Raw genomic sequence first — 14,788 nt, 5'->3', positions numbered from 1 at the left:
GCACTCTGAAGGTGTTCCCTAAGAGCCAGGAGTAGTCTTGGTGGGTTTTTTTTTTTTTTTGCCGGTCCTGGGGTTTGAACTCAGGCCTGGGCTATGTCCCTGAGCCTCTCTGTGCTCAGGGCTAGTGCTCTACCACTTGAGCCACAGCACTACTTCCAGGGTTTCATGCATGTTAAGCAAGCACTCTACTACTAAGCCATATTCCCAGCCCCCTTGGTGGTAATTTTGCCCATGGTTTCCTTTGCCACATAACATCTATGTCTTATGGTAAAGGAATCACGTAGAATTATAGCCTCTAGAGTTGGTGGTTGTTTAAAGTTTGGCTTATTGAGCACTTGAATCTGGGTTCCTTATTTCTGAGAAAACATTATGTTTACTTTGAATGCTTTTTCTTTTCAGATGAGTCCTCGCTGTGCCAATTTAGCCCTCAAGCATTACTTGCTCAAACCAGTTCAGAGGATCCCCCAGTACAGGCTGCTGCTGACAGGTAACCGTCTCCAGCACCATACCAGCCACTAAATCCTAAGTACCCTGTTGATTCTGTCTTTGTTAGGAATGTCCATTTCATATCATTCCAGGAAACATTACCTAATATATGGGTGTGTTGATTGTTTAGGTTTTCCACATCCATCACCTGAACTGAACTACATTCAGTTCTTTGATCTTTCTTACTTCTGGGCATTCATATGTATAGAGGTTTCTGCTCAGAACATCATTCATCATCCCAATACCACATCCTTGTGTCATTTATCTGAGTAATACTATGAATTCCAAAAAGGTATTTTCCCAACTACTCAAAGGTTTAGAGCCACTCCTACATTTTTGCATAGCACTGTCATGGCCCATATTTGTTTCCTCAGAGGGTTGTTATAAAGATTGATTAATGAGGGCTGGGAAGGTGGCTCAGTGGTAGAGTGCTTGCCTTGCATGCCTGAGGTCCTGGGTTCGATTCCTCAGCACCATATAAAGAAAAAAGAAAAAAGCTGGAAGTGGTGCTGTGGCTCAAGTGGTAGAGCGCTAGCCTTGAGCTGAAGAGCTGAGGGACAGCGTCCAGGCCCAGAGTTCAGGCCCCACAACCGGACCCCCCCCCCAAAAAAAAAAAAGATTGATTAATGAGCCAGGCACCAGTGGCTCACGCCTGTAATCCTAGCTACTCAGGAGGCTGAGATCTGAAGATCTCAGTTCAAAGCCAGCCAGGGCAGCAAAAGCCAAGAAACTATTATCTCCAATTACCGGAAGTAGCACTGTGGCTCAAGTGGTAGAGTGCTTGTCTTGAGCTGAAGGGCTGAGGGACAGTGCCCAGGCCCAGAGTTCAGGCCCCACGACCAACCAAAAATAAATAAATAAATAAAGATTGATTAAAGAGCTAAATTACATGGACAGTGTTAAGTGATGTTTTTACTAATTTCAGTTTCTTCATTATTATTATTATTATTTTCCATCCTGGTTATCATTTGTCAGTATCTTCGTAAGTTTTCAGAACTATCTGTCTAGTTTATGAATGTAACAGTTAAAAAAGGGAAAAGGAAGGAAAGAAGGGAGAAGGAGGAATGGAGGGAAGAAAGTAAGGAAAGAAGAAGGGAGAGTGAAGGATGAAGAAAGGAAGAAGGAGGGAAGGAAGTAGAAACGTGGTGATTTGGCTGAAGGCACATGTTAGGGATTTATATTCAGTAGTTTACTATTCAAGTCCTCATCATATCTATCCAAATATAATATCATTTTCATAGATGACCTAACAGGTTTATAGAAATTAAATAGTTTGGCATTACCAAAAAAGTTAATGCACATCTAACAAATGTTACTTGGGCCTCTAGAATATTTGCAACAAAGTTTTATATCTACAATGTCTTAATATTCATAAAATGCCACAAGTTTTTCAGTGAACTTGTAAAATGTAAATAGAGTTCAAGGTTCTTGGTTTTGATTAATAGCCTTAAGAAATGATGTGGTCTGGGTGCAGTGGTTCATGTGTGGTCTGTAATCGTAGCAACTTAGGTAGCAGAGATCAAGAAGATCATGTTTTGAATCCAGTACAGGCAAAAATTTAGTGGGACCTCCCCCCTGCATCCCAATCAGTAACCTAGACATGGTGGTGTATCTTGTGATTTAAACTACTCAGAAGGCTTAGGAAATGTCAGTCCCACCTCAAACAGAAAGAAAAAAAAAAAGCTAAAGCAAAAGGATTGTGGTCATATATTGCCTAGCAAACAGGGGACTTTGAGTTATTACCAAAAAAAAAAGGCATTTTCAAATTAAAAAAATAGAAATGGCATTATGATTTAAAGTGATAAATCCTTAGCCTTGAGCAAAAAAGCTCAGGGACAGTGCCCAGGCCCTGAGTTCAAGCCCCACAACCAGAAACAACAATGAAAAGTCATGCCTATTTGCTTCATTGAGTGGTAGAAAAGGTAGCAGCAGGTAAATCCTAAGAAATCATGATCTCCCTATATCCAACTCCCCATCCCCTGCTATTTTTGTCCTGGTCCTAGGCCTTGAATTAAGGGTCTTCGTGCTGTCTCTAAGCTTTTGTGCTCAAGGCTAGTGCTCTACTACTTGAGCCACAGCTCTACTTCTGGCTCTTTTGGTGGTTAGTTGGGGATAAAAGTCTTTTTTTTTCTTTTCCAGATTTTTTTTATTATTCAAATAGTTTTTTTCTGTGATGATATGTTTAGATTGCATTAACATTTAAGTCAGCAGACAATAAGAAAATTACTCAGTATAGACACTTCTGCTTAGTATAAATAATACAATTAATTTTTGAAGGGTAATGTGAAAATATAGAGAGAAAAACGTCAGAAAAAGTCTCTAAGATGATGATTGTTATTAGACCTCATCTAATCATTTAACCAAAACAATGATTCCAAAGACCAATAAACAGCAGTGATACTCATTAGCCACTATGTTGGAAGTGAACTATACCACTTGCAGGGGGCCAGGTGGGTAAAAGAGGAAAGTCTGGAGGGGAAAAACTGGGAGAAAATGAGGGAGAGGATGACACTGTTGAAAAATAATTGTATGTATTACCTGACTTAGGTAACTGCAGCCTTTCTGTACATCACCTTTACAACAAAAATTCTTTTTTTGTTCTTTTATTAAAATAGATTTTATTGTAAAGATACTATACAGAGGGGCTACAGCTACGTAAGTAAGGTATTGAGTGCATTTCCGGAGATAGGAGTCTTAAAGACCTTCCTGCTTATGCTAGCTTTGAACCATGATCCTCAGATCTCAGCCTCCTGAGTAGGATTACAGGAGTGAGCCACTGGCATACCTCTTCCTTCCTTCCTATTTTCCTTTACACAGAGGCTTCAGGCCTTCCCAACTTCCCTAGTGCCTAGAGACTAGGATGGGGAAGGTTTACCTTTCAGACTCAGAACCTACCACCCAAGATGTGTCAGTGCTTAATTTTAATTTCTAATTGTGAATAGCTTTTCTCTCTGGAATGACATAAAGCAAACCAAGCAGTTTGAGGATATCCTGACCATCTGTACTTTCTTTCCTCTGCTTTTGGCTGAGCTTTGGAATACACAGGACAGAAGGAAGTACTGATACACATGTTGTGTTTTTGTTAGATAAATCCATTGCTCTATCATAAACCACTGTTGAAAAGTGTAGGATATTTCCACAGCTGTCAAACAAGTACTGTTTTCTGTAGCAAAAGACAGCTAGGGTTAGGAATTTGAAAATTTAATGTAAAAACATTTTTTCCCACACAATGGGTTGATTTACATAGTCAAAAAGCTTACCCATGTTTAATTCTAGTAGCATGTTAAATTTGGTTTTAGTGGAGAAATGGTGAAATGGCAAAAGCAAGTTAATTTTTTTTTTTTTTTTCTGGTGCTGGGTCTTGAACTCTCAGTGCCTGGGCACTGTCCTTTAGTTTTTGTACTTAAGGCTAGTGCTCTATCACATGAGCACAACTCTACTTCCAGCTTTTTTGGGTAGTTAACTGGAGGTAAGAATATCATGGACTTTCTTACCTAGGCTAGCTGGGATGCTCAGACCTCAGCCTCCTAAGCAGGTAGGATTACAGGTCTGAGACACTGGTTCCCAGATCTAAAAATAGTGTGTGTGTGTGTGTGTGTGTGTGTGTGTGTGTGTGTGTGTGTGTGTGTGTGTGTGTGTGTGTGTGTGTGTGTGTGTGTGTGTGTGTGTGTATGTGTGTGTGTGTGTTTCTGGCTGTGGGCCTTAGAATTAAGCAGGTAGGATTACAGGTCTGAGACACTGGTTCGCAGATCTAAAAATTGTGTGTGTGTGTGTGTGTGTGTGTGTGTGTGTGTGTGTTTCTGCTGTGGGCCTTAGAATTAAGCAGGATTACAGGTCTGAGACACTGGTTCCCAGATCTAAAAATTGTGTGTGTGTGTGTGTGTGTGTGTGTGTGTTTTTCTGGCTGTGGGCCTTAGAATTCAGATCCTGAGCTCTGTCCCTCTGTGTGTGTGTGTGTGTGTGTGTGTGTGTGTGTGTGTGTGTGTGTTTCTGGCTGTGGGCCTTAGAATTCAGGTCCTGAGCTCTGTCCCTCTGTGTGTGTGTGTGTGTGTGTGTGTGTGTGTGTGTGTGTGTGTGTGTTTCTGGCTGTGGGCCTTAGAATTCAGGTCCTGAGCTCTCTCCCTCTGTGTGTGTGTGTGTGTGTGTGTGTGTGTGTGTGTGTGTGTGTGTGTGTGTGTGTGTGTGTGTGTGTGTGTGTGTTTCTGGCTGTGGGCCTTAGAATTCAGGTCCTGAGCTCTGTCCCTGAGCTTTTTTTGCTCAAGGCTAGTACTCTACCACTTTGAGCCACAGTGCCACTTCCAGTTTTTTGGTGGTCAATTGGAGGTATGAGTCTCACAGACTTTTCAAAGCCTGGGCTAGCTTTGAACCACAATCCTCAGACCTTGACCTCCTGAGTAGCTTTACAGGCGTGAGCCACCAGTACCAGCTCTATTTCATTTTTGAGACTTGATTATTTTTAGTTTTTTTAAAAAATTAATGTTTTTTTATTGTGAAAATACCTTACAGTGGGATTACAATTACATGAGCAAGGTAATGCATACATTTCTTATCAAGCATTGTTGCCTCCTCCTTTGTTTCACCTTACCATCCCTGCCCTCCCATCTCTCTCCCCTCCCCCTGCCAAAGTTGTAAAGTTCGTTTTTTTGATGTAACATCTTGTACATCTCATTGTTGCAATGGGTCCACCTGTATCCCAATTAAAACAATTTGTTTTTTCCCCAATATTTTTAGTTTTGATCTGTCTTAATCTTAAACCACTTTTCCCTGTTTCTTGAAGTAGAAAATGCTATCCATTCTTTGAGTGATATACAGTACAAAGTAGGTCCTCAGCAGTTACTGATTCCTTGAGGGACTAAGCTTGATGAACAGCTTTTCAAGCCCCCAAAGTAAGTACTAAAATTAAGGAGATAGCATAGGTAATATTCTTTGTCCTGTGCTTTTCTAACATTGATTCAAGCTCTTCACTTCCTCTGAGTCTGGCCTGCAGTCCTTCATTCTCTTTGAAGCCATCTCTGATTTCTGTCATTCTTGTGACCTTTATTACTATCAGTGCCTTGGAGACAATATCTTTTTCTAAAAGGGGAAACATATGTGGAAAATGAAATGTCCTGCCCAAAGCTACACAAATAGTATTCTTCAAGGCACCTAATGTCCTATGATCCTAAGGACATATGGAGGTGAATACCAAGGGCTTGTTACTTAAAACTATCATTTTCCAATATACACTTTATGATGGTCTGATTGCTCCCTACTTCGTAAGGTTATTTCTATGCTGCTGCCTAAGTTCCTTGACTAAGACTTTAGATTTTTACAAGTTGGAAATTAAGTCTGAAGTTTGCATCTATTTAAATATTAACTGGGTTGTTTATCATTGAATAAACAAGCTGAAATGGTTTAATCCTCCCAACTGCTGTGTGACGTAAGTACTTTTATTTCTATGTTGGGATTTGTAGTAATTTCAGTTACACAAAATGTACTGGAGCAGAAAGGAAGAGTGAGTCTTTGAGGCAACTGCTGATGTTGATTCATTGTGAGTTTTAGGCAGAGAAGGAAATGGAATCCTTCTTGATTCAGTGTAAGTAGATTTGGTTTCTTGGGAGGGGAAGATTGAGAAATACATAGATGAAGGACTGATAAGACCACATAGTTTCTTTTGGAATGATTTTAGGGAAAGGTTAAGTGGAAATCCCCAGGTACTGCAATCTTTGCTACTGTTTAACCATCTTTTTTTTTTTTTTTGCAGCATATTTTTTACAGGGTATTCCATTGAGATCTTTTCTTTTTCTATTGTTGTAGTTTAAAAAAGCCAAACCAAAACAACAAAAATATTCCAAGTGTCCTTGGCAGATGGAGCTAGGAGAAAGCTAGTGATATAGTACTTGCCTAGTGTGTAAAGGCTAAAAATGGATTCCAGCACCATAAAATAAATAAATTCTTGGCAGTATTTTTTAAATGTCAACTCAGAATGGCATCTCCAAATCTAGGATCTAACTGCATGCGGTTGTGTAATGAAATGTTCTAAAGCAATATTACTTACTTAAGTGATATCATTGAAACCTTGTAATTTTTACTTTTGTGTTGGTACTTAGAACATCAAACTAGGTTATTAAGTTTGTTTGGGACTCAGATGTTATCTGAACTTGAGAGAAATGGAAATCATGAGCAGCCTGAAGGAAGAAGATAAGACACTGCTATAGGAGTAGCATTTGTTTAGTGCCCTTGCTTTTTTCCTCCTCTCATCTTTTTAGGATTGAAACTGACTTTATCATCCTATTCTAATTTCAGGTATAGATCAGTGTTAGGGACTCAATAAAAAAAAGGCTTAGCGAGTGAGGCACTGGGGGCTCATACCTGTAATCCTAGCTATTCAGAAGTCTAAGACATGAGGATTGCTGTTCAAAGCTGACCTAGGCAGGAAAGTCTGTGAGACTCTTCATTTAATCACCAAAAAACCAGAAGCAGAGCTGTAGGTCAAGTAGTAGAATGCTAGCCTTGAGCAGAAAAGCTTAGGGATAGCCCCCAGGCCCAGAGTTTCAGCCCCAGGACACACACACACACAGACAGACAGACAGACAGACACACACACACACACACACACACACACACACACACACACACACACAGTTTAGGAAAATGTACCTCTTTGTAAGATTAACAGTCCTCATGTAGTAGTACCAATGAATATTTGCTGTATGGATGGATCACTAAAGAACATTTAAGAGTAAAAAGTGTTCTTGCAGTTACCCAAGCACAAAGTTGTGGAAAAGACTGAAATACTTTCCTTTCCTCCTTGGTAGGATCTACCAAGCTTTTATTGTAACCTCTGGTTCCTGCTTTTCCCATATCCCCATGATAATCCAGGTCAGGCCTTTCTAGCCTATGCTAAATTGCAGCATATCTTCCATACTATGATTATGCCACTGCCACCTTCTATCACATACCCATGTAGCCTAGCATATTATTGCTTCATTGCTGTGCCAAATATACACTTTCATTTTCCTTATTAGAAAAGTTGAAAATGTACTTATTGGTAATATAGAGATTGCAATGTTATAACCTAGCATTATCTGAACCTTATTTTCCTTTGTTCCAGTTGTTGTAGATTTGTCTCCTGAAATATTTCCTGCAAGTTCTCTCCTTAATTTCATTTGCTTAACATGTTTTAATATCAGCCAGCCCTGAGCTGGACACTTAACTACTAAAACAGCATGGCACTGACCTCTGAGGGTTCTCTGAAGGTGTACCCAATTACTTGGACTCCCTTTGAACTTCAGGGTTTTGTTTTATTTTGTTTTGTCATGAGGCTTGAACTCTGGGCACTGTCCCTCAGCTCTTCGGCTCAAGGCGAGCGCTCTACTATTTGGGCCACAGTGCCACTTCCAGTTTTCTGGTGGTTTATTGGAGATAAGAGTGTCATGGACTTTCCTGCCTCAGCTGGCTTTGAACCATGATCCTCAGATCTCAGTCTCCTTAGCAGCTAGGATTACAGGCATGAACCACCAGTGCCTGGCAATGCCTCAGTTCTTAAAAACTGAACTGATGGGGCTGGGAAGGTGGCTCAGTGGTTAAAGCGCTTGCCTTGCATGCCTGAGGCCCTGGGTTCGATTCCTCAGCACCACATAAGCAAAAAGAAAAAAGCCGGAAGTGGCGCTGTGGCTCAAGTGGTAGAGCACTAGCTTTGAGCTGAAGAGCTGAGGGACAGCACCCAGGCCCAGAGTTCAGGCCCCATGACCGGACCCAAAAAAAAAAAAAAAAAAAAACTGAACTGATGTGGCTGCTTGTTTTATGATTGAGTCTCACAGTTGTTTAATTATTCCGCAAGACTATGTCATGTCTTCTTACCTAGATTGTGCACCCACTTAAGGAGGAGGCAGACTTTAATGCACAGTGTAGTCAAAGCAGGTATGCATTTATTTTGAGGGAAATATTCTGGTGATTTATTATTATTGTAAGGATCAACTTTTTCTTTGAAGGAATCTTTGCGCATAGAAAATATATAATAATTTTAAAAAGCCAAATTTCTTTTCACCTTCTACTATCTAAAGATGACTACCATAGATCCTTTTAGATTCTTTTTATTTCTTGTATGTTGTATATATATATATTTTTTTCTCAATAAAACTTTTTATTTGTGGAAGATTATTACCAGAGAGTTGAAACATATTGAATCCATGAGGATCATAATGGAAAAAATACAATAAAAATGTAATTTAAAAATTCTTCTGAAAAATCTTTTCCACTTTTATATTAGAGAGAAAAACATTTCTTTGAACTTTGATTCATTGTGGATTAAGTTGTTTCTTTGATCTTGTTCAAAATATTTATATTATATTAAAGGTGGCTTTAACAATATATTATCCTACTTTTTCCTGCAGTTTTGGCCATTGTCTGAGATGACATTAACATTTTAGGTTTTAATATCTGTGGCTTAAAATTATAACATCAAAAGACAATCTTTCCCTTCCTTTAGGTTTCTTTAGTAGTCAAAAGGTTAAAGTTTGATGACTTATCGTCACTTTATAATTTAAAAAAACTAAATTCCTTATAGGCTTATACTTCATTTAAAAAATTCCAGCCAGGGGCTTTACTTTGGCCAGTCTTTTTCTGTTGGTCATGGGGCCTGAACTCTGGGCCTTGGTGCTGTCCCTCAGCTCTTCAGCTCAAGGCTAGAACTCTACCACTTGACCCATAGGACCACTTCTGGCTTTTTCTGTTTATGTGGTGCTGAGGAATCAAACCCAGGGCCTCATGCATGCAAGGCAAGCACTCTACCACTGAGCCACCTTCCCAGCCCCTAGCCAGTCTTACTTAGTATATTATTTTTTCATGAGAGCATGTTGATCAGTTGTGTATAGCAATCCAGTAGTTCCTTGATGTTGAAATGATTGAGTTGCATTTAATTATTAATTTTGTCAATTAAAATTAATGTCTGTAAAAAAGCCAGGCACTGGTGGCTCACTCCTGTAATCCTAGCTACTCATGGTTCAAAGCCAGCCCAGGCAAAAAAAGTCCCTGTAAGACTATCTCCACTTAACCACGCAAAAACTGGAAGTGGAGCTCTGGCAAAAGAGCTTCGGGACAGTGCCCCCAGGCCTGAGTTCAAACCCCACAGTGTGAGGGAGAGAAGGGGGAGATGTCCAGTGGATGATCTAATAGATACTATGATTTTGAAATAATGTCAAAAGTAAATGGGCCAGGTGCTAGTAGCTGACACCTGCAAACCTAGCAACTCAGGAAGCTGAGATTTGGAATCTTAGTTCAAAGCCAGCCTAGGCAGGAAAGTCCATGAGACTCTTATCGCTAATTAACCACAAGAAAGCTGAAAGTGGAGCTGTGGCTCATGTGGTAAAGTGCTAGCCTTGAGTAAAAAAGCTAAAGGACTCTGAATTCAAGACCTAGTACTGGCATAAAAAAAAAAAAAGGAGGAAATAGTATTTTGAATTGTCTACACAAATCATAATATGCTATAAAAATGTGTACTTTCCATGGTGATAATGTCACTGAGATCATTACTTCTGGGGTTTAATACCTACCTTAATAGTGGAAGGAATTTCACTTCAAAGTTAGTGAATATGAAGTTTATATGCTTCATTTTGCCCATCCAGATTTGTAGGTATTCTAAGTTTGATGCATAGACATTACTGTAAAGCCATTCTTTCTCCAATTCTGAGTGTAAATTTGACCCACATTCCCTGCAAGTAGCCAAGTGCCTCTGTTGCTAGGACTTGTCTTATCACAGAAACAGCAAGAGAATTTGTTGCTTCATTTCTCTCACTTTTTTTTAAAATTTTTATTTTCAGAATCATGGGCTTACATCTCTTTGGAGAAAGCACTGAAAGTCAGTTAAACTTGAACTTACTTTGGTAGTTAGATTTGCTTGATTCCTTAGTTGGCCATTGGGTAGCAAAAAAAAGTGCTTATCTTCCTAAACTTGCTCTTTGTTGATACAGTGCAGGGAACAAACATAGATAAGAGCATTTTTAAGTGTGGGTTAACTGTGCCAAAGCCATTTCTGTACACTTAAAAGATTCTCATTTGGTAAGCTAGCAGCCTTAACAATTGCTAAGTATATCCACGAAGAAAAGCAGTATCAGTCAAGTCAAAATAATGGGCATTTACTTTTTTTTTTTTTTTTGGTCGGTTGTGGGGCCTGAAAGCTGGGCTTGGGCGCTGTCCCTCAGCTCTTCAGCTGAAGGCTAGCACTCTATCACTTGAGCGTCAGCCCCACTTCCGGCTTTTTCTGCTTATGTGGTGCTGAGGAATCGAACCCAGGGTCTCATGCATATAAGGCAAGCACTCCACCACTAAGCCACCTTCCCAGCCCCTGGGCATTTACTTTTACTGAGAGACTTTCTGCGGATTTGTTTAATGACATTGTGGATATGCTTAGCCTATCTGTTCCACTGAAAAAGAACCCATAGGACATCTGTTTTTGTGAGATGTGCTCCCAGATTTTCCACAGAATAATCCTGAAGTCAGTTTTGGTTCATGGGACATGATGTTGGGGTACCACCTCAGAACCAGAGTTATCAAAGTCTTGGATGGATACATGCTACCTTATAGAGGTATGCCCTATGCTAGAGTGCTTTATTGTGGCACAGAAGTGGCCTTTCTTTTTTCTTTTTTAAATTTTAAAATTTTTATTGTAAAGGTGATACACAGATGAGTTACATAAGTCAGATAATGAGTACATTTCTTTTTAGACAGTAGCAGCCCTTCCCTCACTCTCCTAGTTTTTCCCTCCTGTCTCCACCCACAAGTTATGTGGTTCATTTTTAACATAGTGTCTACTGAGTACCACTGCTGAATTTCTTCATCCTTTGTCCATCAGAAGAGGACTTTCTAACTTACAGAACGACACTGTTTGCTTTCTAAGCTGTGAGCCTACAGGCTGAGAGCCCACAACAGCCACTTTTTCTAACTTAGGCAAATAGCACATATAAGAGGCAGCTGTGGGCCACATACTCAGAGACCAGAATTGAGTTAGTATTTGAGTTAGTATTTGAGACACAGAAGAATTAGAGCCAGGGGTGACAATACATTGTAATTAGCAGTGAGGCATTTAAAATACCATCTCAACTCCAGTCAGAAACAAAATGCCATTTAGTCTGTTAAACCGACAAGTCAGGCATAATGACAAGCACATGTAATCCTAGCACTTGGGAGACTGAGTAGGAGAGAGGTAGGGAATGTTAGTTTGAGGCAGACTGTTCTTACATAGCAAGTTTGAGTTAGCCTAGACTATGTAGATTTCAAATAAATAAAAAATAAATAAGCAAACAGCAACAAACATTGATGGAATATGTGTCAGATCTTGTTCAAGGGCTGGGGATATAAAGATAATGCAGACTTCTTGTTCTTGTGAAGCCCACAGTTTTAACATTTGTACATAAAATGATACCTTGTATCATAGAACCATTTGCTTACTTTCTAACATGTTTACAGTCCTTCATTTCTCAGGAAGATTAGAGTTTGGGAATTTTATTCATACACTTGAAATGATTTTGTTTATAGCAATGCATAGTATTCACTGTTTAAAAATATTCTAGGATGCGTTCAAATTTAATCACTGAAATTCCAAAATCCTCTATTGCTCTGGATACTGGAAGATTTAATAACTTGTCAATAAAGTGATACTGTATTCCTCTTATTTTTCTCACTGTGGGGCCTTTGAAAGGAATTGTGACTGTTCTCCATCCTCTTTTTGGTGATACTAGGGACTGGACTCAAGGCCCTGTACTTGCTAGGCAAGTATTCTACCACTGGAGCCATGCCCCTAACCCCCCTCTCTCCTTTTTATGGTCAAATAGGGTCTCTTTCTCTCTCTCTTTCTCTCTTTCCCCCTCTTTCTCTCCCTCTCCCTTTCTCCTTTCCTCCCCCCCCCTTCCACCCCAGGCGGACTGTGATCCTCCAATTTGCATTTCCCATCTGGCTGGGTTCTCAAGTATGTAAATGACCTAGTTTTACTTATTGATGGAGAGGGGTCTCACAAATTTTTTTGCCTGGGCTGGTTTGATTGTATAATCTGAAACAAGAAAGTAAAGTGTTTGATTAGTCTATATTGCTAACAGGCAGGGGCACTTTGGATAGTTTAATTCCAGAGAGTGGATGGAACCTATGGTAAATGTTTTTCAAATTTTGTGTGTGTGTGTGTGTGTGTGTGTGTGTGTGTGTGTGTGTGTGTGTGTGTGTGTGTGTGTGTGTGTGTGTGTGTGTGTGAATACATACACACACATATGTATGAACTACATCCTCAGCCTAATAATGCATTTTAGAATTAAAGTATGTTTCACAATGTTTTAAAATGAGAATCATTACAAATTTTCCAACTTAATCCAGATTAATTCCTTTTTTTTTTTTTGTTTTTTTGCTTTTTTTTTTTTTGGTCGGTTGTGGGGCTTGAACTCTGGGCCTGGGCGCTGGCCCTCAGCTCTTCAGCTCAAAGCTAGCACTCTACCACTTGAGCTACAGCGCCACTTCCGGTTTTCTGGTGGTTTATTGGAGATAGGAGTCTCACGGTCTCTCCTGCCCGGGCTGGCTTTGAACCTCAATCCTCAGATCTCAGCCTCCTGAGTAGGTAGGATTACAGGCGTGAGCCACCAGCGCCCGGCTTCCTTTTTTTTTTTTTGAGAAAGTCTCATTGTTTTCCCAAACTTGAATTTGCAATCTTGCCTAAGCCTCCTAACGAGTTGGAGTTACAAGTGTGTAATACCATGCCTGGATAGTTTAATTCCTTTATATATGAGGTAGGTTTTTTGTTTGTTGCCAGTACTGTTTGAACTCACAGCTTGATACTTAGTTCAGCTTGCTTGCTCATCTGGAGTTCTTATCACTTGAGCCACACGTTAAGCCCTATCTGAGGATATTACTACAGAAAAGTAATGTGGGCCTGAGAAGAGAGGTTGCATAGCATATTTGAGGCCCAGGCCCTCAGTGATAAGTAGACAGAGAAACAGATAGATAAATTAAAACATATTTTATCAAATTATGGGACTGTTTCTTGGCTACACATGTGGTGTGATTCCATAGCCAGGGCTCTAGAGTACTTCCCCAAGCTGCCTGGAAGATGTCAGTCTTGTAACTTGACACTTAGACCTTTGTCTTGTTATTTCAAATGATCTGAACTTTGTTTCACAAGCTCGGGTAATTACTTCTTTCAAAATCTGAAACTTTTTGTAAAATAGGCTTGTTGCCTAGATCATTTATCTTAAGATCCCATATTTTTGTATGTGTTGCTGAGCTCCCTATGTATTTATGCAGAAAAGATGAAACCTGAATAACACAAAGCAAGACATGATCTCAAATTCTAAAAGCTTCACTCAGGAATGTTACCCCTCCTGTATACTCATTTCCTCTGTGTTCTGCCACTACTCATTCTTAGCACACAATATAGGAATCTAGGTGTTGTATGTAGAAAAGTCCCAGATTCTCATCCATGAGTAATGTTTGTAAAAGTAAACTGGAGTACTTCTGAATGGTTTCTGTTTTAAGTTGGCCATGGGTTGATTAGGCAATCAGGGAATGGTAAGGCTTACTAGAAAATTGAGACTCTTCACCCTTCATCCTGGCCTTGTATATGAGTAGAAAGGTAATTTACCTATCTGTAGGAGTTGCACATGGTGTATTTCAGTTGATTTTGTGTCAAATAAGTTGTGATGGCAAGGATTGGAAGTCAGGGTTTATTAATCAATGATGCCACCTGCTGGTCAGAGAATACCTATATGGGGCCTATTTATGACACCAATCTGATGAAAATAACTTCAGTGTTGTTCATGGCATTTTTTTTGTTGTTTCATTTCGATAAATATCTTATATGATCAGAGGTCAAGGCATTTTTATTAAAGAGCTTTTGAATGATGCTTCATTTGTTTTGGCAGAAGCAGGAAAGTCACAAAATACTACAAGTTTCACACGGCAAAGTGAAACGACTATTTTCCCCCATTGTTAACTATGAAAGCTTCAGCAGGAAGCTGGGCTGTAAGTGACAGATGATGATTCTGGTGAGCAATACAGGCCTGTCTGTCTGGTCTCCTTTCCTGGGTCCCACCTTGGAAAGAAGAGTCACTGGGCAGCTAGTGGTTTCAATGTTCCTCCCTTCTGACTCAGCCTCTTATGCTCACCTGAGGCACTGGGTGATTCATTACTGTTTAAGGGACTCATGGTCCTGGTTTCCTTGAAAAGGTGAAAGTTCCCAAAACAGATATACTATAACAATATTCCTTAAAAGCATATATTTGTGGATGGATGAGTGGATGGCTAGGTTGCAAAATTGGCACGGAGGGCAGATTTAACACTGTCCCCT

The 14,788-nt window shown here is 39.8% G+C and overlaps 1 protein-coding gene across 1 annotated transcript in view; it reads left to right on the top strand.

The window, feature by feature from the left end:
* Positions 1-14,788, top strand: part of Fgd6 (FYVE, RhoGEF and PH domain containing 6) — a 109,372-nt gene that overhangs the window by 62,306 nt on the left and 32,278 nt on the right. Inside the window, exon 8 of the mRNA XM_069990272.1 lies at positions 400-487. Coding sequence (XP_069846373.1) covers positions 400-487 — 88 coding nt within the window. The remainder of the gene's footprint in view (positions 1-399; positions 488-14,788) is intronic.

This window comes from Dipodomys merriami, unplaced genomic scaffold (genome assembly GCF_024711535.1).
Source record: "Dipodomys merriami isolate MVZ:Mamm:240054 unplaced genomic scaffold, mDipMer1.0.p SCAF_10, whole genome shotgun sequence".
NCBI classification, from domain to species: Eukaryota; Metazoa; Chordata; class Mammalia; order Rodentia; family Heteromyidae; genus Dipodomys; species Dipodomys merriami.
The sequence above is the reverse complement of the archived record's forward strand: the minus strand, read 5'-3'. Positions and strand labels throughout refer to the sequence as shown.